This window comes from Nilaparvata lugens, chromosome 5, assembly GCF_014356525.2.
Source record: "Nilaparvata lugens isolate BPH chromosome 5, ASM1435652v1, whole genome shotgun sequence".
Taxonomy (NCBI): domain Eukaryota; kingdom Metazoa; phylum Arthropoda; class Insecta; order Hemiptera; family Delphacidae; genus Nilaparvata; species Nilaparvata lugens.
The window spans coordinates 60,690,510-60,718,477 of record NC_052508.1 but is presented as its reverse complement, the minus strand read 5'-3'; the positions used below and the strand labels follow the sequence as shown (position 1 = coordinate 60,718,477).

General features: G+C 34.7%; 1 protein-coding gene across 1 annotated transcript; it reads left to right on the top strand.

Annotated features, from left to right (window-relative positions):
• The first annotated feature begins 869 nt into the window (after positions 1-869).
• Positions 870-26,183, top strand: LOC111059074 (protein lethal(2)denticleless). Its single transcript, XM_039429568.1, has 11 exons — positions 870-912; positions 1,298-1,501; positions 1,951-1,972; positions 2,609-2,797; positions 3,648-3,757; positions 5,545-5,641; positions 7,370-7,578; positions 11,939-12,147; positions 21,569-21,836; positions 23,672-23,781; positions 26,050-26,183. Exons 1-10 carry the CDS (start codon positions 870-872, stop codon positions 23,674-23,676), a joined length of 1,356 nt encoding a protein of 451 aa, XP_039285502.1. The 3' UTR covers positions 23,677-23,781; positions 26,050-26,183.
• The last annotated feature ends 1,785 nt before the right edge of the window (positions 26,184-27,968 follow it).

The following is a 27,968-nucleotide window of genomic DNA, read 5'->3' as shown; positions in this document are numbered from 1 at the left end:
TAGCGGTTACCAGGTTTAGTTGGTAGCTCTGTCTTATCACTGTTTCCGACACCAAAGTCTGCTAGTGAAATCCGCGTTTCTTAGGCGACTCGCTTTGAAAACGACCATTTGACTGGACTATATTTTAGGGACGATGAGTTTCGGCTTTTAAATAGCAAAAATGTTAATATTATTTGAAATTTGTTGAACATTTTCTTATTATAAGCACAAATTAATAAATACAAGTTTCAATATAATCGCACATTTGAGACATTGCATCTACGAATGACACCTGTTTTGTGTTTTCATGCTATCATTTACGACGTATTATTTCAGTAAATAAACGCAAAATCATAAATTAATCTTCTTCAGATATTATTGGGAAATTTATTGAGAAGCAATTCAGTTTATATAATAATTATAAAATTATTGATATATTGAAATGTGTTAGTATATAGAAGGTCCTGGTTGAGCTATGTTGGCGGCCTGAATATCATAAGGAATCGCGGCAAAGATTCCCCAAAACATGGTAAACGACATTAGTCATACCTAACCTCAAACTAGCATTGATCTAAACAGGACGTGGTTTTCAACATTTTTATATTATTGTTTCTATCAAAAGTGATTTATTTAGATGTACTGAATTGAGATAATACTTGAACAAGTAATGTAAAATATAATCATAAGAATATTATAACTTCAATATCTTTATTTGTGTGTGGAATTATCAGAATTCTCTATTAGTTGTGAGAACAAGGAAATTTTGGTTTTATCAGTAGTTATATTTAGGTTTTTTGTTATTTCGTCTTTATAAGTTTATGCATTTTTAGTTAGATTCAACTTACAAACAACTTGATTTAATAGTTTTAAGATGATATAAATTGGCAACAATGAACGTAATTGACTATTTCAACCGAGAATACAATGGACGTCGTAAGTATTTGACATAATATAAGTAAACTGATTATTAATTTATTATTGTTATTCACGTAATATAGTTTATTGCATTGATTAATCCAACTTTCTGTAAAATAAATCAATCAGTTCTAAACATTTCAAACATTATAGTTGTATAATAGTTAATAGTTGTTTAGACTTTTATTAAATTAGCACGCACACTTAACAATACTTAGAATTTACTTCTTTCCCAGTAAACTACATTTAATAGAATAGAATAAAGTTATTTTTAAATAAAACATATATTTTCGAATTAATTTTTTTTTTATTATTTGCCCTCTAAAAAAGTACGTTATCAAGTAATTTGAGATGTTAATTTCTAAATTGTTTTCAATAACATTAAGATGTTTCATTGTTTCAGCTTCAACTTTGGGTGTCGATTTAGTATTAAAAAGACTGACAGTTGAACCCTTGAATACGTTAAAAGACTTTGATGTTTGGGATTCTGCCACTTGCAAATTTTGTAAAACACCGGGCAATGAAGATTATTTTGCAGTTGTAAATGAGGCAGGAAATGCTGCCATTGTAGACACCAAGGATAATTCCGATTTGATTCCTGAAATTGGTAAGTACTAAGTATCAGTATTAGTTTCCTCGTACATGTTATTTTTCTTATTTATCACGTTTCAATATTTTAGACCGCTAAGCCTATGTCTTATTTACTTGATAAATCCTTCGTCGTTGTTTGGGAAGACCAAACATACTGTGACAAGGAAAACTTTGGGTACTTCCCCTTCGACTCTGTTAAGGTAGTGGACCTCATTGGAACTCCTCCAGTTCCTTCTTTATCACGCGTTTAAACATCATTTTCCATTAACCTTTACAATTCAAGTGCTGCTATGATAAAGCTTTTTTGAGGTCCCCGTCGATCTGCTACGGGGTCTAAATCACCAAGTTCCCTGCATATCGAGTTTTGTAAACATGCACATTACTCCTTTTCTTCAGATTGTCCACTTTGCATTTTACATTCAGGATTCAGGATCTATCCTCATTAAGTTTCAGTCGATTTGTCAGGAACCATCCCTTTGCATCCTGGGTAAGAATGTAATTTCTTAAGTGAAATTCGCTTGAACTTCCTCTCGAGATAAATGTTGTGTCATCCACGCGAATAGTATCAAGTCATTGCATGGCACGAAATCATTTGTTAGGAGGATGAACAGCACTGGACCGAGTACAGACCCTGTGGGACTGCAATTTGATTTGGGGGATGATGCAATGAGGGCACTTCTTTTTGAGCGGTTGTCTTGATTCAAGTATTGAAAAGCGATAATTAACAATCGGTTCGCAATGAAAAGTTAAATTGAAGAGTATTCTTCATTTTTATATTAGTTGAATAGTTTAAAATGTGTCTCGGATTTTGTTTATTTACAATTTATGAAGGTATAGCCTGTACTTTTTCATATCATACTCTAATTTATCAATATTTGCCACACATCTTATTTCTCTTATCGTATACCATAAGAACCTCTAGTATTATTTTCTTGCCATTGTGTGAACACTCCTATAACAACTAATGATATACTTTCCATGCCAATGTTTGAACTTTCCCATAAAAACCAATGTTATTTATTTTCTGCTAATGTGCGAACACTTTCAACGTTATTTTAAATGAAAAAATCTAACTGAACTCGTCTATTCAAACTTTGAAAGTAGATTTATGTTGTGTTTTTAGAATTGAAGGCGCACGACAATGCCATATTCGATCTGGATTGGAGCGACTGCGACAACAGACTGCTTATGGGGTCGGGCGACCGCACCGCGTCGCTGTGGGACCTTCACGAAGGGGAACTCACCAAAATCAACGACTTTGCCGCTCACACTCGCAGCTTGAGGACGGTTGCGTTCACGCCTCAACAGAAAGGTCATTTCCGATTACAACATTGCTTAGTAGGCATATCTAATCATTTAGCGATTCATCGAAATTAGTGTATTAATCATTATTTTGTCATGTAGCTTAAATGCATCATTGTACACTATTTGAAGAGAATAACATTTGATTTGATAAAAATTGATTTCTATCAACTATCTGAAGACTTCTTCTGTTACAAGTTTTGACATCTGGGAAAACAGCTAGTAAAAAAATCGATAAGAGTTGTCATCCGAAAAATACGAATCAGCATGTAATTAATTGCATAATGATGAGATTCATTTTTGGATGGTAGCTCTTATTGATTTTTTTCTAGCTGTTTTCCCTGTTCTTAATATTTACTGTAGCGCAATTCTTAGATGTAGTTAAAAGCTATGAATTCAGGTTTCTGTTTGATTAAAATTTATCCATTAGCAATCTATTAAATTTATCCAATAGATGCAATATCAAATTTTATCTAAAATGAATCTTCGATGAAGAAATTTCAGAATAAGGATCACAAATATATTCCAACCTCAAAGTGTTTATTGTGCATTGGTTGATGAGTGGATTTTGAATTTTCAATTTGAAGTTCAGATTTTGCAGGCCGGATACAGACAGCAATGTAGGTCAAAAAGTTATTTACTCTTTGAATGTTTCTAATTTTTTTGTTGGCCCATTATTCCATTATGCATATAGGTAAATATCTAAAATGATAATTCGAATTAATTAATTAATTTGAATTAAAAATAATTTCATGAGATCATTGTACATGCTTATTGGTATTTGCAGTGAAAATCTCCAGTTCAAATTATTTTTGAATACAATTGGTATTTATAATTTAATCTTGAATTTTGCTTTGTAGATGTGTTTGCGACGGGAGGCCGGGATGGTTGATTGTGATCTGGGATGCTAGAAGTGCATCTCCGAATGTATTAGACGTTCATACAAAACCTGAAAATATCATCCAAAATGGTAAATAATCCGCAAACGCATATCACAATAGTTGTTAGCTTTGTTTTGTACTTGTTACAGTATTATTATGAAATCATAGAACAAAATTCTGTTCTTTTGTAGGGTGAAATTCGTTTCAATTGAGATTCGATTGGCAGCATTCTTTATGAATAACATCAATACTTCCCGCTTAATCAATGCTGACAGTTCAAAGTGAATATTTAAACTGTCATCTGAAATTTAAATTAAATGAACTGAAATTTAAATTTCATTCACTTTAATCTCATAAGTATCGCTTGAATGGGAAGCGTTAGGCACGTTTGCACAATAGCTGGTTAAATTTTAGCCATGATTAATTTCACGTGGAATTAATCACGATTAAAAATTAACCGGCTTTTGTGCAACCGTGCCTTAGTGTTATAAGGAATGCTGGCAGCTCAAAGAGGCAGGTATGCGTAATGTGAGTATTGTGTTCATTTATTTATACATTCATAGATACAATAGTAATTATCAGCAAATTATCAACATGCTTAAAGCCCAAAACTGTTCCTTTACCAAATTTTAATAGAAATAGTCCAAAAATAGGTTATGTTTATCATTTCATAATTTCTGTACAATTTTGAGTCCAAAATACATACATATCAATCAAATAAGAATAATTCATTAAATCAACTGGAAAATGCAGTATTAATTGAAAAAAATTGAAACATAGGTTATGTTTATCATTTCATAATTTTTGTAGGCTACAATTTTGAGTCCAAAATACATACATTTAAATAGTATTAATTGAAGTATTTAGCAGTATTAATTGAAAAAATTGAAACATAGGTTATGTTTATCATTTCATAATTTGAGTCCAAAATACATACATTTAAATCAAATAAGAATAATTCATTAAATCAACTGGAAAATGCAGTATTAATTGAAAAAAATGAAACTTGTTAAGGCACCCAGACCACAGAATATACAGAATGGAAACTTGTAATCAAGCGCCTATCTAACCAATGCTTTTTACATGACGCCAATACTAAACACGTCACGTGACCTTGAGAAGTTCCAATCCTGGTCTTCTGATTGGCTCGTAACAGTGAACGAGATCAATTGATCCGGATCATTGAAGTGATCCGAACCTACCATCAATACTATGACAATGCGGCGCTTCCTAACAAGATGGCGGATTTTGGCGTCAGGATATAGCCAAGTTTCCGTACTGTATGTATACTGTGCCCAGACTTTCACTCAATTTATATTACATATGGTTTAGATTGTAAGATTTCATGATGCAAGATTCGATTTTCATGAAATGTCTTTCTAGCAACATTGGTACAGAAGTCGTCTATGTCTTTCAGCTACAGTACTACAGAAACATAACTGATAAATTCAAATAATTCAATTTTGACCAGATATACACATATTTTATGACATGTGTGATGTCTCCCAAAGGGTCAGCCGAGGAGGAAAGTCATGTGCTGTTGCATTCAGAAGAGCAAATCATGAGCAAATCATCCATGCATAATTGCGGATCCCTATGCAGAACGAAAGAAAATCAACCAATTATAAGATGATTTAGAATTTCTTCAATATTTTGTTGGAAGAGTATCGAAAAGATATGTGCGATCGCATATCAAGAGCTGCCACATATTGACAAACTTATATGTAGGTGTAATGGTGCTCGAATCATCGGCCCTGCTAATGCTAAGTTAATGCTGACCATTAAACTACACCTAACTTCACACATCTACAAATGTTGTTGGCTTTTCACTTCTTGTTGATTTATCTAATAAATCTTTGTATTCCTTCACTTATAGTTAAATTATTGAAAAAGAAAGATGCGGCGGCCTTCTCCATATGCTCTGTACTCTTCCAAGACAGTGTGCATCTCTTTTCCTGCGGCATTTCAGAAACGTAAGCAATGTTTTCATTCTATATTACTCAACTCTCATTGTATTCTTATGGGAACTTACTATCATTGTATTCTTTTGGGAAGTTATTGTTATTTAACAATTTTAATACTGTACAATATTGTACTAATACTGTACTAATATTGTTTCCTACAATAAAAAAAAAAATGATGACAGTGATACAGTAGCCTATAATTTAATTAGTAAACTTTAATACACTATAATCTACAGTGATACTGCACAAAGTGGTGCAGAAGAAACGTATGTTTTTTGAACCGATATTACTCGGCGTCGGGAGGTGGTATGGACCTTGGACGAATTTTGGCAGACGGCCCGTACTACCCCGTTTCATTCGCTATGGAGCGTTGGAACGTACAACATCGTGTATTCGCTGTCGAGCAGGTTTTTTTTTAGAAACAGAATCTGTAGTCACAGTGCAACGCTTTTCCGTCAATATTTTAGAGATGGACGTCGAAGTGCAGTGCCTGATCAAGATACTGAACTCCGATGAACGTGGAAGACCAGGGTGGGTTCTTTTTCATCACAGAACCAGTACTTCTAAATGCTGCAACCCATCAGAGTATATTCGATCAGGCGCTGCACCTCGACGTCCAACTCTAAAATATTGACCGAAAAGCGCTGCACTATGACTACAGATTCATTTTTTCTAAAAAAAAAACTGCTCGACATTGAACACACGATGTTGTACATTCCAACGCTCCATAGTGACTGAAACAACATAGTGTGGGCTGTCTGCCAACATTCGGTCCATACCCCCTCCCGACGCCGAGTAATATCGGTTCGAAAAACATGCGTTTCTTCTGCATCACTTTGTATAATATACAGAAGTACAGAACAGATTGCATCAGTAAACTGTAGTCTGATTTTTTCTATAATTTGCAGAAAATACGGGAAACATACGTAGAAATTCACAAACAAGAATATCAATTTTGGAAAGCCACATGTTTAACGCATCATCACTCCTGAACTATAACTGATTAACTTGGAATTTTGCTTAACGATTATGAAGTTACCGAGGATGTTTATAGGCGTTTTTTTTACTGAGGGTGATGCCCACATAAGTTCTTTAGCTTGTGCGTGGGTGATGATGAGAGATGATGACTACTTTTTAGGTAGTCGGGACCGACGGCTAATCGTCTCCACCGAAAGACGGGGTTGCCGTATCTATGTGATTGTGCTGTTGTCAAAAACTTCTGCCCCGGTCGAGATTCGAACTCGGGTTCTCTTGATTATTAGACCGGCGCGTTATCACTTACTGCAACGAGCCAACGAGGCTTATTTCCATTTTCTTATTAATCAATTCTAATTTGATAATTAAAAGGCTGTAGGTTCCAGTCCTACTAAAGTTATCTCTTGTGAGAATTTTAATGAACACTTATGAATACTATCCACAAATAAAAAGATTTGACAAAATTATAAATAATTATTGTACGTTTTCAATTAATTTTATATAATCATGTTGTCAAGTGAATTTGATAGGATAATACTTCAAATTTCTAGCATGGAACTAAAGAACTCCAATTGAATCTACTTCGCGGTTTACACCTGCTCGTCTTTGATAAAAGTTAGGCAAATATCTTTGACCGTACTCTTTTTGATCAAATATGCTATGTTATTTATGAATAAATATGTATTATTTATGGATAAGTAAATGAACTATGGAGATCAATATGAGATATATAAGAAAATGTTATGAAATGGTGGCCTGCAGGTGTGTGGACGTGTGGGACATTCGTAAGACGTACTCTTTTAAACGGCGAACGGCTCAGCCACTGTACAAGCTGTCGCACGAATCGCTATGCAACTCGCAGCACTGCTACACCAGCTTGTGTGTGGACAGCTCTCGCACGCGACTCTACGCCAACTGCCGCGATGGCAAGGTGTATCAGTTCAATGTGGCCTCCTACTCACCTCAGCCAGGTATGTCCCATACTAACGGCTCAGTTGATATTTTATTGATTTACAAATAATTTTATTCAAATCATGAAAATAATAATAATTTCTCTGAATGACGATAATTTACATCCAGGGAGTTTATTTACAAGTATAGATACATATACAGAGTGTCATATGTATGGCAACCCTTCAATAAGTTGGATACAGATATAATACTGTAACTTTCAGTATAATTTGTTGGTCGAATACTTTACCTTTTGACGTATAACTGTATTTCAACCGCTCATAAGGGGGTGACTTAGGGGTTGTAACTCGAATATTTCAAAAATGTAAACACCCATTGTGTGGTACATCATTTTAAAGGCCTTTTCAAAACAAGAAAGATGACATCTATTTTCTTGTCAATCATAAAGATAGCCTAACAATAAAAAATAAAACAAATACTCTATACTTATACAGAATAAAAATCAAATTTAAACTTAAATTTCAGGAAACCTGTCTCAGGAATACCAAGAATACTTGAGACAGGACATAACAAGAAACAGAAACAATTTCAAGCACTCAGAAAAAACCAACCCAGAACACATGATATTGAAAAGCATAAAAAACAAGCAGAAACAACACAACCTAGTCATCACTAATGCTGACAAAGGCAACATCACAGTTATAATGCATAAAACAAACATAGACCAGAAAGTAGACAAATTCATCAATGACAATAACATAGTCAAACTCTCAACTGACCCAACTCACACATATCAAACAAAATAAAAGATGCCATCAACCAAACCAAGCACATAATCCCAAACAACCAGAAAAAGTTTCTCAAACAAATCAACCCACAAGCACCCAGACTCAACGCCCTCCCAAAAATACACAAACAAGATGTACCAATAAGACCACTGATCAATCACACAACAGCACCTGCCCACAAACTAGCCAAATTACTAGATACCACCATAAGAGACAACATAACTTTTCATAATCATACTGCAGTGAAAAACAACATTGATCTCACCACAAAACTTCAGAAAATCCAAATACCACAAAACTCCACAATAGCTTCACTAGACATTTCAAATTTATACACCAATGTACCAATTCCCGAAACTGTAAAATTCCTTAAAACAATGCTGGAACAGAATAATACACCACCTGAACATATCAATGAAATTGTAAATCTCACTAACCTAGTCACCTCACAGAATTACTTCTGTTACAATAACCAATATTATTTCCAGCCAAACGGCCTCCCCATGGAGAGCCCCATTTCTTGCATTTTAGCTGAGATCTTCATCCACAACATTGAACAAAAACACATTCTCAATCAGTTTGACAGAATCATCTGCTGGTTTAGATATGTTGATGATATTTTCATTCTATACAAAGGAAACACCAGACAAACTGAAATATTTCACTCCAAACTGAACAAAATACACCCAAACTTGCACTTCACCATAGAACTGGAAAACAATAGTACAATCAATTTCTTGGACATCACCATATTTAAACAAAACCATACTTTCAAAACATTTAAAATATACAGGAAACCTACCACAACTGACACAGTAATTCACAATACCTCCAACCACCCAACCCAACATAAACTTGCAGCTTTCCACCACATGATCAACAGACTATTGAATATCCCCATGACACAATTTGATTACATCCAAGAGCTCAACACGATCAAATTCATTGCCCAACAAAATGGATACTCATCCACTCTAGTCGACAACCTACTCCACAAAATAAGAACAAAATTTGGAAAATGACCAAAAATTCATCACACTCACATACTACAAAAAAAAATAACAGAAAGTAGCATCATCTTTTAAGAAATTCAAATACAGAATTGCCTTTAAAACAACAAATTCACTGAGAAAACATTTTCAAAATTACCAAACAAACAAACAGAGATTTGAGCAACCAAGCATCTACAAATTGAAATGTAATGATTGTAGTAAACTGTATATCGGACAGACTGGACGTGACTTTCAGACAAGATACAAAGAGCACATCAGAGCCATTAATAAACCACATAGCCACTCAAACTTTGCTGACCATATTATATCAACAAACCACACATACACCGACATCGCCACCAATCTTGAAATGCTCCATATCTCACAAAAAAGCAGAAAACTCAATGTATTGGAACAATACGAAATCTACAAGCACAAAACAGTTTCCCAACAGTCTCCTCAATGATCAAATAGTTTTCTCTTCCCACACACTCTTTGACAAAATAGTCCACAATTCAAAATTACCGCCTCACTAAATATCCACCAACCCAACCCCCACCACAACCTATTCCACCACCTTCATCCCTTACCACACATAGCCTTGTCATCTGAGTGAATTCCCACAGTCTGATGATGACCAACAACAGGTCGAAACGATCGTCACAATACAAAAGTAAGTGCATTTTCACTTCAAAAGTTTTTTTAAAATTCAAGTTTAATTTTAACAGTGAAAAAGTATGGATATACAACAGAGTTATTTAAATAGTAATAATAATTGTAGTAATATAATATCTGATAATGTACCACACAATGGGTGTTTACATTTGAAATATTCCAGTTACAACCCCTAAATCACCCCTTTATGAGGGGTTGAAATACAGTTGTACGTCAAAAGGTAAATTATTTGACCAATAAATTATACTGAAAGTTACAGTATTATATCTGTATCCAACTTATTGAAGGGTTCCCATACATATGACTCACTCTGTATAATACATACATCAGAGAGAATACCGACTTGACCGTAGAAGGGTTGGTTGGCTTATATATTTCGCCTACATTCAATCATGTCTGCAATAAAATTTTTGGGTGGAACATACTCAAACCACCTGTAAATACGTTTCTTGATTCAAAAACACCTATTTAAGAGCTATATTAGAAATATCCATACTCTATCCAAGTGAGCTAGATGCTTCAACTGTTGAAAAATTTAATCATCTAAATGAATAAATATTAACCTGCGTGTATCACCGTCTAACCTCCATCCCTCATCTATTACTTTTCAAATTATAGATACTGTCTTATCAATATGCAGAAAACAGATTTTATGTAGGATATCAAATCTCATTAATGTCACTCTCTAACCTGCAAACCCCCGTTTAAGGTGGTTTATTTCCCCTCAAACCCCTGCTTCATCTCCTGACAACAATCGAACACATGACATGCTCGCGATCACCTTCTTGGCGAATCCTTGTTCGTGAAACGCGCGTTTGTCGCGCAGCGCGTAAGTCTGTATGGGGAACTCATTAAGGTGCGTACAGTTATACGCGCTACGAACATGAACATTACTATAAGGTGCGTAAAGACTGTCGCTCTGCTCCGCAACCGAACGTCACTCCAGCAGAGCGATTGATGATCGACCGGGGAGCATCAGTGGTTCGACCGGGGAACGCGAGAAGATCTAACATCTTCCATAACGTTCATGATGGGTGCGTGGGCGGTGCGACTGTGGTTCGATGGTGGTACGAGGGCGGTACGAGGGAGGAGCGTGCTCGGTGCGGGTTGAAAGCGCGAATATGTGTACGCAGCTTAAGATATTACGCAAGGGTTCACTAGACGTACGCAATATGTTAGGAAGATGATTGCGGGTTTTTTGTATTGTTGACTTCGCTTCAACCTAACCTCAAAAATGTGAAACGTTCAATCCAGCTGATAGGGTGACAAAACTAAATAAAATATTCTGACCAGGCCCCTTTTTCAAAAAAACTTAACAGTCATGTAATACACGAACAGCTGATTTTATTGGCTATATTGAGTATGTAATTGGAATGGTGATTCTCCTGTATTACGTGACTTGAAGAGTTTTATGAAACAGGGGCTAGGGGATTGCTGCGTAGCCTAAATAATACATTATTTTTATACAATAGATTGATAATAAATATTATGTTTACTGCATTTATGTTTCTGTTTTATTTAAAAAAAGTTATGTCTGTCAATGCTTTGAAAGGTGAATGACGTGGTTGGGCTTCTTTCTTCTAAATTCTAATATGCTGTTACCTATTATTAAAAATGTTTTTTATAATATTGATGATTTAAGAATGAATTATTAATTTTGATAATTTTATATGCTAACACAGAGATCGTAACTGATCCAAAAGAAAAACTTCAACCACGCATGCGCAACTATTGATTAGTTAGTTCTCCCTAGGAACTTGCCTAGCTCGCGCTCTGTTACGCGCTCTGTTCTCGTTCTGCTCTTGCTCGACCTGCGATCATCTTGCGATCTGCTCGTGTAACGTTCGTTTGCAGAGCAGAGTGTAAGTTTGTACGCACCTTTAGAGTGACGTCACCGAACGGTACGTGTTCTATTGGCTGGCGATGATCTACTTGTAAAACATGTTTTGCTGCTTTGGTTTCAGTGGGCTTCTTCGGCTGCAACCGTGTGGTGTCGTCCAACTATGTGCAGTGCTGCCTGTCTCCCGACGACGAGTTCCTGTTGAGTGGCTCGAGTGACGGCGACGCCTACATGTGGCGCACCAGGCGTCCGGGCAGCCCATGCTGTGCCCGCCTCAGTTTCAACGCCAACGAAGTCAATGTGGTCGACTGGAGTCGTTCCAGTCAGACCAAGGTCAGTTACTCCGAGCCAAGCCACTTCTAAGGCTGGCACATGTTCATCATTCATGTTTTGTCATAACCACTAGAAAATTACAAATTATAATGATAGAAAAATAATTCAACCTCAAATAGAGCAGTGAAGAAAAAAATAAACAACAAAACATCGGATATACAAATATATCTAACCTCAAAAATTTTGCTTGAAGCCTTTCGCTGTGACGACGCAACAATGTATGAGGCCATGTTATCATGCATGTTCTACCGTTAGTGACCAGCCTAAGGCTAGTTACACATACATTGTGATTTTGGACGGACGATAAAAAACCAATAGTAAAAATCTGGTGTGGTACACTCACACAACTTTCCTTGCTCATTGAACTGCAAGCCTCATTCTCAAACGAGAATAATTTAGGGGAATAACATAATGAAGATTGGCGGCAACATATTTGCAACTACGATCAGACTACTGTATATGTGTATATTATAATTGTTTTCAGAGTACTTTATCCTTTGTGTAAATTGTGAAATTCGATGATTTTTTTTAAAAGTCGTCAAAACAGCTGTTCTACAGATGAAATAAATCTTGACTATGACTGTGTTCTTTTTATAAACTGCTCTACCTACCTCATGCACGAGAAGGAGGTTACAAAGTCCATTTCTCAAGGATGGGGTGGAGCCCCATTAGTTTCCAAGGAAAAAGACTCATGCCAGTTGATAGAGCTGATAAATAACTATACAGGGTATGAATTTGAAAAAATCATTAGAACCGTTTTTGAGAAAACCGTGAAAAACATGGTTTTTTAGTAACTGTCATTTTTCTCAAGAATATTACGGAGCTCCTGCAATTTTCCCAGAAATGAGATTCACGTCAGTTGATAGGGATTATGAATAGCTATCCATGGTATAAATTTGAAGAAAATCGTTAGAGCCGTTTTCGAGAAAACCGTGAAAAACATGGTTTTTTAGTCATTATCCGCCATTTTTCTCATGAATATTACGGAGCTCCTGAAATTTTCCCAGAAATGAGACTCATGTCAGTTGATAGGGATTATGAATAGCTATCCATGGTATAAATTTGAAGAAAATTGTTAGAGCCGTTTTCGAGAAAACCGTGAAAAACATGGTTTTTTAGTCATTATCCGCCATTTTTCTCAAGAATATTACGGAGCTCCTGAAATTTTCCCAGAAATGAGACTCATGCCAGTTGATAGGGCTTATGAATAGATTATATGTAAATTTGAAGAAAATCGTTGGAGCCGTTTTTGAGTAAAACGTGAAAACATGGTTTTTTAGTAATTATCCGCCATCTTGAATTGAATTTTATTGAATTTCTTATTGTCGGATCCTCATGGTATAATTTGAAGAAAATCGTTGGAGCCGTTTTTGAGTAAAACGTGAAAACATGGTTTTTTTAGTAATTATCCGCAATTTTTTATGCCATCTTGAATTGAATTTTATTGAATTTCTTATTGTCGGATCCTCATGGTATAAGGACCTTAAGTTTAAAATTTCAAGTCAATCGGTTAATTAGGAATGGAGTTATCGTGTTCACAGACATACACACATACACACACACACATACACATACTCACACATACACACACACACACACACACACACACACACACACACACACACACACACACACACACACACACACACACACATACACACACAGACCAACACCCAAAAATCATGTTTTTGGACTCAGGGGACCTCGAAACGTATAGAAAACTTGAAATTAGGGTACCAAATTTTTTTTGCCTATGGTAGTAGGGCAAGGAAAGTAAAAATAGTATGATAAAAGAATAGTAAATAAAAAAAAATGTATGTCCAAAATCGATGTGTGTGAAAAATCCGATTTTGTTTGAACGACTGGCATTCGACTGGCTTTTACTACCAACACAGATTTATGTTTATTTTAGTCTATTCACAATCATAGCAACCAGATGACAAGTAGCTAAAGCGAATCATTGAAAGTGCACGTCCACGATATAAAATCTATGTGTCTCAAGTCTACTTCAAATTTTGGTCTTACGGTAAAAATTCGTACGAACTTTTATCGAACGTCCAAAATCGATGTGTGTGTAGCCAGCCTAAGGTTTTGCATTTGTCTTTGTTCCGCATTTATGGCTCATCAAATTGAAGAGAATCTAATGCACTATAAGCGCATAATTAGGATGGTTTTATCCATCGATTTTTAAAAAGTTATAAAAGCAAAAATAGAAAAAATCGTAGGCAAACGTGTTTATTTCAAAAATGTTACACCTTTAAGAGCAGAAAACTAGAGAATATATAGAAAAAGTTGTGAGATGAATATTGTAGGAAATTATGTAAGCTTTAATTTCGTATAATATAACAGTTTTGTCCATAAGGTACATAGTTTTCATGTTATATGCGAGAAACTAAAAAATGGTACCTTTGAACCACCCCCACCCCCTTAGCACAAGGGGTAGCTTGGGTAGCGTGTGGGGACTTTTGATATGTTTACCTCCTTACTACCCTAAACAGAACTGCGGGGTCAAAAATTTCCTTCCAAACTTTTCCCTCTATAACCCTCTTGACTGGACTAAATAATGCCGTGCTACCAATTTTTCCTTAAATCGGTTGGAATAGCATTTAACACCTATTAACCTAAGGATAGTTGTCGGCTCCAATGTAATAGATTCTTGATAAATTATGAATGGATCTATCGCCTATGAATGAGAAATCCAGTTTTCAGAGCAAATGAACTTATAATCTCAGATGAATTTATACAAATACACAAAGAACTATATCTTATAAGCCTAATTATTTAGAGTTACTACGAACTAAAATACTTATCTAGTTTACAGTTGAAAAACAGTGGCTATTGCTTGAATACACAAATAGCAATATACAAACAAAATAGAACACTATAAATTGTTTAAAACTCAATTTAAAACATTAATAAACTAAAATGATTCAGAGCAAAATTTTACAACAACACATAGCAGCCATTTTTCTAGAGAAGAAAGAAGCCACCGAAAAAACTACAAGTCAGAACAAAGCCTGGTTCGGTGTCGATTTTACAGACACGTCACCAAAAAATTATAACTTACAAGTTTAGAATTCACATTCTACATCTGTTCTCAATAAAACTTTATTTTGAAACTGTTATTTAAATTTTTTATATATATTCTCTATTTAAATAACGATTTATCTATTAATTCTGCTAACCGCCTCGTGACACATGGAACAATGCAACAATCATTTACGATAAAAAAAATTCTCCGTCGAAAAGTTTGTCCGTCTATTGATGACTCTGATATTTACTATAAAGTTTCATAGATCTCGAATTGAAGATTCGATTCCAATGTGAGAAAAAAATTATATTACAAATACCCCCCTCTTGACATAAAAAAAATTTACTGTTTGAAATTTAAAGAAAAAAAATTACATTGACCCTAATGAAAATTGTTGAAATTTAAATTCGAGAACAGTAACAATTTTTTTCTAGAAAAACATTACATGCATCCAATAATATTGAAAATTATTATAAAAATTCATCAATAGCGTTTTTATATGTTTCCAAACAATATTTCAAAATATAGAATATCAATATTACTTTTGATTTAGCTTTATAATTTAAAGGAAAATATCTCTAACAACAGAAAGTTTAATATGTAAAGAATAGTTTTTTGAAATTGCACATAAATTTAATAGATAGAAAAATTCAATTTTTTTTATTGCATAAAAAAAAATTAGTATGTTGAATGAAAAATGTATTATATTATTAATTTATTTTTTTTTTTTTTAATGAATTGATGAATTTTTACATTTAATTTTCACATAAAATTTCAATGAATCAAAAATGTTCATTTCTTTCACTATTGACGCGGTTGATTTTATTGATGCACATTTTGAAAACAGTCCTTTAAGGCACTCAGTATGATTTTCAGTTAAGTGTGACTCCATGTGATGACGTTAGTGTTGGGCTGATCTGGATGCACGTAGTGTTGGGCTGATACTTGTAGTCGACTGATGCATATCAAACTCGATACAGGTGACATCTCAGTTAGCATTGCCTCATGCTTGTAGTAACGGCTGCATTTCCAATTCAATACAGAGTCACGTAAATTTTGTATCATATTTGTAATTATACAATGTACATTTCAGGCTTGAAATGACAATGTAATTCGTTTTTTGGAAAAGAGATAGACGCTGCATACAGGATTAATTTAGGTAAGGTTTGGTTTTTTGATATTTTCAGCTTTCAAGGTTTAGAGTTCTGCATACAGGAATATTTAGGAGAGATTTTTGAATCAATTCTTTCATGATACTGTGACTGTTCTTCTGATTCAAAGTTGCGAATGTGAACATGGATGACAATTACCTCCAGGTAATGCAGTAGTGTTGAAGTTTGAGATACAAAGTCAGCAATAAGCATTGGCATTGCTATGGCGTATGCTTTGGTGTCGGCTTTGGCACGGCGTTGATATGGCATTGGCATTGGCGCAGGCATTGGCATTGGCGCAGGCATTGGCATGGCGCAGGCATCGGGTTAGATATTGGCATTGGCGCAGTTTTGGTGTAGATATGGCTTAGTTATTGGTGTAGATATGGTGTGACATTGGCATAGTTATTGGCGTTGGCATCAGCATTGGCGCAGATTTGGCATCAGCATTGGCGCAGGCATCGGCGTAGATATTGGCGTTGGCATCGCACAGGCATCGGCGTAGATTTTGGCGTAGTATTGGTGTTGATATTGGTGTTGACATTGGGTAGTTATTGGTGTAGGCCGCAGCGTTGACATTGGCGTAGTTATTGGTGTAGGCCGCAGCGTAGATGAGTCACACTAGTTCGAAAATCACCCAAATGTTCTTAACACTCTTCATGGCGTTCACTTGTTGCTGATTTCGAGATTCACATGATAACTATTTCAATGTTAATGTCTGTGCTGTACCTGTTATCTTAAAATGCTTATAAACTAAAAGAAAAACTGGATTAGGCTATCAATACAATCTAATACACATGAAAATTATTTTTAAGTATATAATCAATATAAAATTGAAATTTGTTAACATCTTATATACAGTCAGCAATACATAAATTGTGAAATATGGAGATTTCAATATAAAAAATATAATTTCATTTCCATTTATCCATTGTTCAAAATAGAAATAGAATTTCATAACACCCTGTATCATTATCAAATGTAAAAAAAAAAACATCAGATCATCACAACAAAATTAATTTCAATATATATTTCAATAATTCAGACAATTATTGATCTTTATTCACAATCATTTCATAATATATCTGCATTTCATTATCATTTAATATAACATTTCATTTATAGCAAGTTCATTCACATTATGATTTATCATTCAGGTTTCAAAATTATTTAGTTTAATTTTGTTCAAAAATTGTATAAAAAGCAAATTATTTAATATTATTATCATCGTTTGTCGGAACTATAGTTTATTTCGACTTTTCAATTCTAAACACAAACTACATTTCATGACAAAACTTTACTATCAAACATTAAACAGAAACCATTCAAAACATCAATAATATTTTGCTTCAAAGGCAATCAATATTCATAATTAATATCATTTGCATCTATGGCAATCAACATAAGTAATCAACACAAAAAATATTATCTCATTACTGCCTCTCTAAGTCAAACCTCTGTTATCCTTCTTTAGGCAATAATGGGTTTCCATCTCAAAAACAATCACATACCAGCAAAATTCTAATCAACAAACCCACTAAAAATTCTACATACACTCCAGCATCCATTTCAAACGATAATCAATCATATCAAAATTTATAGAACAAACAGTTTAAAATTGAAAAAAATATCATTACAAAACACTTTAGAAAAATTTTAGCCTTTGACTCATTTCAATTGATAATATAAAAACGTTTATTCAATGAAAACAATATTATTCAAGTTAACTTTCATTAATACATCACATATATATGGCTACGAATTCATTAATACTTTAAAATTTTGACGTTTATTTATTATAACCAAATAATTTATAATTTAAAGACTGTATAATAAGTACAAACATTTCAAGATTATAATACAAAGATGATCAAGATGAATAATGGGTAAATAAGTTCCCTAAAAAATACAAAAAAGAGGAAAAAAGAAAACTGGGTAAAATAATTCCCTAAAAAAAACAACATTTCAAAATAAGTGATACATGATGAAAAAATATGTCACAAGCAAACAATTCTTTTTACACTACAGTGGATAGATTTAGAAAAGTTAAGTTTTATCAACAATTTAAAGATTAGGAAAATAAGCTACTATTTCAACTTCTAATATATATTCAGAAGAATACAAATTTAAATGACTATGGACAAGATTGGTAAGATATGCATCAAGAAGAAATTTAATGAATATTACACAAAGACAGGAAAGAATCGAAAATTGAAAAGATTAGGGCCAAGAAAAAATAGGCTACAGGAAAGAAAAAAGACACAATTATGGACTCTTACCATACACTGTGTAGCGATTATGCTATTCTGAATCCCGGCATAACACAGGATTCCTAATCATTGTGTGCTGGGGAATACCCTTCCATCATATGATTCACAGTCATCATCTTGTAAGTAAGCAACTTGAACAACCTTTGAATACTAACACATCAATGGGACTTTGCGTTTTGTTTTCTTCAAGAACATGATTTTATTATTATGGGTTCATTTGTTTCAACAAAGCCGTTTTGCCTACAAAAGTTAGTCATGTTCACTGAGAGTGCATTGCATACACCTTTTCAATTTCAGTTGAAATGAACTCATCAATGACTCAAAGCAACATTCATTTTGTTTACATTGTTCCTAACCTCCACAGAAACCTGTCTCATGTAATCATTCACTTTGTTCATAGTTTTCCTAACCTTCAATGTAGCAATATTACTTTCATGATAGTTGACTTTCAGTGAAGACAACTCCCTACCTACTTCTTTACTCATTCTACTATCTCACTAGGGTTGACTTTTCAACAACAGTAACTAGGCCTACATTGTCAGAAACTTAATGAGTTGATGTATCTTAACATTACTATCTTCATGATTATCTTTCAATGTTCATGTGCATTTTTCAATATAAGGTTTATATAACCTGCTCTAGTCTAATGCTAGTACATCTTGCTTCATTCATCAAACCAGCATTTTGATTTTTAAACATTTGGTCTAATTAGCATTTTGCTTATCAAATTTAGCATTTTGCTCATCAAATCTAGCATTTAACTCATCAAACCTAGCATTTTGCTCATCAAACTTTTGTGTTAAGAATGCTATAAGATTCAGATCATTTTTAATGGTTGCCATTTTGTAATATGCACTGATCATTAAATTGATCTCTCTTGAACCGACTTCCCACTCAGCAACAAACCCTTCATAACCCATCAGATATCTATCCACTAATAATTTCTATAACCAGGGATTTCATGGTGTACCATTTGGGACATATTTATTTGTAATTCGGTCAACCACCAGGGGTAACATTTGCCGTGCTACCATTTTTCCTTAAATCGGTTGGAATAGCATTTAAACCTATTAACCTAAGGATAGTTGTCGGTCCAATGTAATAGATTCTTGATAAATTATGAATGGATCTATCGCCTATGAATGAGAAATCCAGTTTTCAGAGCAAATGAACTTATAATCTTCAGATGAATTTATACAATAACAAAGAACTATATCTTATAAGCTAAATATTTTAGAGTTACTACAAACTAAAATACTTATCTAGTTTACAGTTGAAAAAACAGTGGCTATTGGCTTGAATACAAATAGCAATATACGAACAAAATAGAACACTATAAATGTTTAAAACAATTTAAAACATTAATAAACGAAAATGATTCAGAGCAAAATTTACAACAACACATAGCCAGCCATTTTTCTAGAGAAGAAAGAAGCCACCGGAAAAAACTACAAGTCAGAACAAAGCCTGGTTCGGTGTCGATTTTACAGACACGTCACCAAAAAATTATAACTTACAAGTAGAATTCACATTCTACATCTGTTCTCAATAAAACTTTATTTTGAAACTGTTATTAATTTTTTTATATATTCTCTATTTAATAAACGATTTATCTATTAATTCTGCTAACCAAGCCTCGGGAAACCATGGAACAATGCACAATCATTTACGATAAAAAAAATTCTCGGTCGAAAAGTTTGTCCGTCTATTGATGACTCTGATATTTACTATAAAGTTTCATAGATCTCGAATTGAAGATTCGATTCCAATGTGAGAAAAAAATGTAATATTACAATAATAATCCATCTGACTGATAAATGATAAATCAAAACAATTTTTTTCTTATGCACTTACAATGTTATTTTTATATCCTGAAAAAGGACGAAGGAGTGAGTCAATTTTGTTGTCCAACGAACTTGTCCTGTAAAAAGGTTCGAAGAATTCGTGTTCAAAATTTGAAGTGGATTGATCAATTCTCTCTTAAGTTCTTGTCGAACATACAGACAGAGAATCACTTTGGGCTCTAGTAAGTCAAAAGTGAGAACTTCGCTAACGCTCGGGATCACCACTTGATGCATTGTGAATTTGTGAATTTCCTCAATTTGAAGGTGTTCATTCCAGATATTAGCAGTTTTGAACACTTTATCATGGAACTTACCTTTTGGAATTTATACTCATTCGAAAGCTTATGAAATGGAGAAGTTTTTGAAATATTGAAACCACTATAATTACCCAGAGAAAAATCGGTTTGAAATTTGACTTTGAATTTGAAGAATAGCCTTTTTCAAGTTTAAGCCTTAATAAAAAACTACAAAATATCTAACAACAGATAAAATTACATTAATCTTGTTTGAAATGTATCTCTCTTTCCAACAATATCCTTGACATTGAAATTCGACCAGTAGTTTTCGATTTATTGAGTATTTAATGACCGGAAGTAGGCATATTCTGAAAATATCGAAAAAAATATATATATATCGAAAACTAAGGTCGATAGGAAAAGAGTTTACTGAACATTTTTTGTCAGAAATGTAGAGTAGAATCTATGGTCAACGGCTGTTACAACCTTGGTGGGACACCCTGTATTGAAATTGCTCGCTCAATATAATAGGTTATTAAGAAAATTGAATCGTACTATCATGAAACATGTGAGAAATGAAATATGTAGGAAAACAGTTTTTGATGATAGTGCTGTAGTTGTGTACAATATATGATTGGCATTGTCGATACGCCAATCCAATTGGCTAGCCATTTGCCAATCGGACAATCCTGTCAGCTGTGCGGACACGCAAGGGAGCCGTTACTTTCTTATTACGTGCATGCCGCCTTTCATTACTACTACTACTCATTGACTCTACGGCCCTTGAATAGCCTTGGCCTCCTCCACAGGCCTTCTCCATGCATCTCTGTCCTGTGCTAGTTGTCTCCACCGTCCATTGTCCACTTGAAAAACCAAGTTTATTTTTCAGATCGTCACCGGTTCGGACTTATTTGATACTGAGCCGGGTTGTTGTGGTGATTCGTCACAAGATCTGCTGGTGCTGCTTTGGAGGGTACCCGATGAGCCAACCAATGATGAGTCTCATGAGTGTTATGATTCTGATGAGTCTGATGAATCTGATGAGTGTTCCCCCTCCCAACCCAGCTATGAGTTCGCCGCTATCCAGTGGATAGAGGACACTAAACATGCGTCAAACAGAAGGTGCTTCAGAGCGTGCAGGCCGCTTGTCAATAAACGTAAGTTTTCTCTCTCTCACTCTCTCTCTCTCTCTCACTCTCTCTCTCTCTCTCTCTCTAACTAACTAGTTTGACCGAGGTGCTGCCGGTCTAGAATAGCAGTCCTAGCGTCCTAACAACCCAAGGTGCTAGAGTGGTAGAACCCCACCGAAAACCCGGGTTCCTTTATATCCATAATCCTCTATATTCTACATCCTTACCCCTCACCTAGCCTTAATATCCTCCCACTTGTACCTTTCATATTTTCTACTTCCCTGTAAATTCTGCTGATTCAATTCATTCATATCACCATCATTTTCATTTTCAGCGTGAATTTTCACAAATATGTTTATTATTGTAATATTGATTTTTCATCATAGAAGTGTTATTGTTTTGTTTATTATTACCAGTGTTTGCCATAGGTCTTTTCACACCTGGCAATGTCAAATATCTCTCATATTGTAACATACATGAATAAAGAACTCTAATCTAATCTCTCTCAGAGACGTTTCAGAATAATAATACTTTGAATGCCAATCCCAATTATTTCAAAAATGATTTTAAATTAGTTTCTGATGGTAGGAGGATAGAAGCTTCCCATACTAGAACTGGTGCACTCTTAAGATACCTAATCACCGAACTACTATCTATTCTAAATCGTTCCTTGTCAGTGCTTGTTGTGTATGGAATGAACTGCCAAAATCTATTAGATGTATTGATAGCCGATCGAACTTTATCTTGTCTTTGAAAATATGATTGAGTATCCAACCCTAGAGCACTGCATGATAATAACTACTCTCCCTTTCATTCATTCAACATTAAATTTATCCATTTTCCGTATCTCATCTGATTGACTTGAGCAAGGCATTCGATTGTATCTATCACCCGCTGCTTTTGAAAAAAACTGAAAAATTATGGTTTTTCTGAGAGTAGTGTGGCATGGGTGAGGTCATACCTTCCTGACAGACAGCAGTGTGTTTGATTGGACAGCACGTCTCGATGGAGGGTGGTCAACAGGGGGGTACCTCAGGGTTCAGTTTCAGGACCACTACTGTTCAGTCTGTATGTAAATGACGTAAGTGACCGACTTAGACACTCCAGATATCATCTTTATGCAGACGACCTTTACAGATTTATAGGTATTTCAAGACTGATGACTTTGGTAACTCTTATGAATGAGGACCTGACTGCTGTCTCACACTGGACAGCACAGCATGGATTGAAAATTAATGAATCAAAATCCAAAACAATCGTTATAGGTCATAGAAGACTTTTGAACCAACTTGACTTCAACCATGGACCTTTCATCGAAATTAACTCACATAGACTGGATTATAGTGAAAACATTACAAACTTAGGACTTACATTTAACAGACACCTAGACTGGACTGAACAAGAGTGACAAAGACTTGCAACAGGGTCTTTGCAGGCATTCACTCACTGAAGAGAATTGGAGCTGTTATCCCCTTACGGGAGAGAATAATGCTTGTGAAGACCTTGATATTTCCACATTTCCATTATGGAGATGTGTCATACAGGACATGACAGTGACACTCTCTGAAAGACTGCAAAGGGCTCAGAACTACTGCGTGAGATTCGTCTTTGGTCTTGAAAGGGACGTCCACATAAGCCCTTACATCACTCAGATGGGTATTTTGAAGCTTCGAGACAGCAGAATTTATCATGTGCTGATGCTCCTCCACAAGGTTCTGGCATCTGGTTCTCTTCGTGAGTCAGAAATTTCAATTCCTCGCAGGAATCAGCAGAAGAGATACGAGGCATGGCGTAAGCCTGTTGAGCATTGCCATCCATCGCACTGTGACTTATAATAGGTCGTTCTGTGTGACTGCTTGCAGACTGAGGAATAGCTTACCCGCGTCTTTGAGGAGTGTGGAGAGGCGGACACTGTTCGGCGCGGAGGTCTTGGCGTGGCTGAGGGAGGGCGATCGGGGCATAGGATGAGGAGGTGTGTGTGCGTGGTGTGTTTGCGTGTGCGAAAGGTGTGTGTTTGTGTGAAATTTTATTGTTTCTTGCTTGAAAAAACTTTTTTTTCTAAAACTCTATTTTCTAACTTTTTAATTTTTTCAGTCTAAAATATATTCTACTAAATTAAATGAAATTATTGTTTTTTTTCTGAATTATTGATTTATATATATATTTTTTTATCATATTACATATTATTCTATTAAAAGATTATTTATTATTTGTGATGTAGATGCATTAGAATTGTATAGGAGGGTTAAGTGGGAGAGAGGGCGGCTGCGCCCTAACTTCGCCCTCCAGGTTAGAATGAAGGCAGCCTATCTATCTATCTATCTATCTCCATGTTACATAATAAATGATTATCATCTCATCCCAATATTTTCTGCTCATAAGTATTGTATTTCATCAATACTACTTAGTTAATTCGTATAATTTCAATTAAATCCCACCCTACAACGTTTGTTCCATTTTTCTATTTTTAATCATTAATGCAATATTATATTCACTTTTATTCATTCCAATATAATTCATCTCATTATTCTAAGATTCAAATAATCCAGTTCTTAATTTATTAAGGCGACTACTTTTCCTTATGTTTGACAATGTTTGCTTTCTAAAAATCCAGTAGAGATATTTTGATCTGTTTTTTTTTCACTGATAGGTAGGCTCTTCATACACAAGTGGAACTAAAATTATCCATTTCTCTCAAAATTTTAGCAAAAAAATTTTTTTTCATGACCACTAAAAAAATCAAGAAAATAAAACTATTAAAAAATGTTTTACAGATACATTTATGGTGTAATCTTCTTTATTTTAGTTCTAACTATACATCTCGTTGATATAAACACATAAAAAAAATCAGCTTGATATCTCTATTGGTTTCTGAGAAAAAGGAACATAAAGTTGAAAAAATATGATTTTGAGAAAATCTAAAAAAAAATCAAAAAAGTTAGTAATCACACATTTTAAGTACTGTCATGAAGCATAAGATGGGGTGCTTTCGTCTTCCTCTTCAAATTGGTCTGCCAGTCTCCTCTTCAACACATGTCTTTGTTGTCTGATCTCTATTTTGAGTCCATCTAGTGCTTTTTGTCCCTGATTCATATCCCTTTTATCAAACATCTTCATCACTCTTACTTCACATTTTCTGTTCCACTCTGAACCCCTGAACACAGGTTAGCAATATATTCCAATATGAATCAATCAGCTGTTGGATACAGACAGGTTATGCAATTTATAAGTCATAAAAATGAAAATAAATTATGGGATATTCAAATAAATATAAATATTTATAAACTTTATTCACAGAAAATTTTGAAATTAATAATCTGTAAAAATAACCACACTTAATGCGTTCTTAAAAAAAAATTGAAATATTTCTAGATATGTAATCGACATGAAACCTATGCCATTTTGAAGAGGAAGATTCAAACTAGTTAGTAGATGGAGCAATAAAATAAAATTTCATAATTTAAAAAAAAATTGAAAAGTAGTGTCCTTAAGTCAAGTTTCTCTACTTTGAGTTATAATTATTTCAAACAGTTTTATTCCAACACATCCAACACATATAGACTGTGCAAACCTTAGTTTGCAGCCAGGGGCTTCATTTATTTATTGGATAGAGCAAACAATACAATAGTCGAAAAGGAAAAAACAGGATATTGTTCAAAACTACTCCAATTTCCTAATTTTGTCTCAATTGCTATTAAAATTGCCTAAAATTGTCCAATTATATAGGCTATGGCCAATGTTTTTCAAAATAACAACAGGAGCACACTGCTGCCGCTTTTAGTCTGATTCTATCAAAATGACCTGCGCTCTCTCACACAATTAGCTCACAGGCTTTCCGGCTTCTGTGAAATCTGGCAGCATTTTGCTACATAAGAGATGCTGCAATCTAGTGTTGTTTGCATAGACTATAATCAAACATTAGAATTTAAAGTTGTGAATGAAAATAAATGTGAAAGCTATAGGAGGTTCTTAGACCTTCCACTGGAGTCATTTCCCAAAAAAATCATATTTCGTTTTTAAATTACTATTTATGTTTTTTAGCAGGGTAGACATTTATCAGGAATCAGGGCTTAAGTACCTCGTTGATTTGAATTAATTGTCAAATACAATATTATTTAATCTGTATAGCAATGGGAAGATGAGGTTTAATGTAGTGTATTTATAGAGAAGTATGGTGTTTATTGTAAATGAAATGAAGTCGAGTTGAATGGAAGTTTCAATAATTATGTTTGCTTTGCAGGTCCAGCAATCACTGAAGTGAACTCGCCGACCGTCAACCTGCCCAACCACGTGATCGACGGCACCTCCCCCCTCCACCGCTGCTCACCCCACTCCCGTAAGGAGAAGGAGAACCGCAATTGGCTGTCCTCCTTGAAGAAGAAAACACCATCTTCGCTTAACGCCAAATCAACACCATCCTCGCACCACGCCAAAACACCCTCCTCACTCAACCCGAAGTCTTTGCAAATCAGGAAATCGCAAAGCACCAGCAAGAAACCGAAGGCCTGCGGGAATTTGTTGAAGTTTTTCAAGGCCGCCGCAAAAGAGGACACCCCTGGCGCTACGCCCCTACCGTTGGATAGTGTGCCGGAAGTGGGCAATTTTGCCGAGTCTTCGTTGATGAACGGTGTCGCTATGATGGATATTTAACTTTCTACCGGTTATTCATTTTTTTTTGTAAATTTTATTGTAAGTTGGCAATTTTGCCGATGAATTTTTAGCTTTCTACCGGTTTTTCGTTAATTATATTGGAGGTTGCCAATTTTGCCGAGTCTTCGCTGATGTTCGGAATCACTATGATGAATATTTAGCCTTCCTATCGGTTTATCGAAATACCGTTTATTCTTTTTTTTTGTAAATTTTATTGTAAGTTGGCAATTTTGCGGATGAACGTAGTCACTATGATGAATATTTAGCTTTCTACCGGTTTTTCGTGAATTATATTGGAGGTTGCCAATTTTGCCGAGTCTTCGCTGATGTTCGGAATCACTATGATGAATATTTAGCCTTCCTATCGGTTTATCGAAATACCGTTTCTTTTTTTTTGTAAATTTTATTGTAAGTTGGCAATTTTGCCGATGAACGTAGTCACTATGATGAATATTTAGCTTTCTACCGGTTTTTCGTTAATTATATTGGAGGTTGCCAATTTTGCCGAGTCTTCGCTGATGTTCGGAATCACTATGTTGAATATTTAGCCTTCCTATCGGTTTATCGAAATACCGTTTCTTTTTTTTGTAATTTTATTGTAAGTTGGCAATTTTGCGGATGAACGTAGTCACTATGACGAATATTTAGCTTTCTACCGGTTTTTCGTGAATTATATTGGAGGTTGCCAATTTTGCCGAGTCTTCGCTGATGTTCGGAATCACTATGATGAATATTTAGCCTTCCTATCGGTTTATCGAAATACCGTTTCTTTTTTTTTGTAAATTTTATTGTAAGTTGGCAATTTTGCCGATGAATTTTTAGCTTTCTACCGGTTTTTCGTGAATTATATTGGAGGTTGCCAATTTTGCCGAGTCTCGCTGATGTTCGGAATCACTATGATGATATTTAGCCTTCCTATCGGTTTATCGAAATACCGTTTCTTTTTTTGTAAATTTTATTGTAAGTTGGCAATTTTGGCCGATGAACGAGTCACTATGATGAATATTCAGCTTTCTACCTGTTTTTCGTTAATTATATTGGAGGTTGCCAATTTTGCCGAGTCTTCGCTGATGTTTGAAATCACTATGATGAATATTTAGCTTTCTATCGGTTTATCGAATTACCGGTTATTATTTTTTTTGTAAATTTTATTGTAAGTTGGCAATTTTGGCCGATGAACGAAGTCACTATGATGAGTATTTAGCTTTCTACCGTTTTTCGTTAATTATATTGGAGGTTGCCAATTTTGCCGAGTCTTCGCTGATGTTCGGAATCACTATGATGAATATTTAGCCTTCCTATCGGTTATCGAAATACCGTTTCTTTTTTTTTGTAAATTTTATTGTAAGTTGGCAATTTTGCGATGAACGTAGTCACTATGACGAATATTTAGCTTTCTACCGGTTTTTCGTTAATTATATTGGAGGTTGCCAATTTTGCCGAGTCTTCGCTGATGTTCGGAATCACTATGATGAATATTTAGCCTTCCTATCGGTTATCGAAATACCG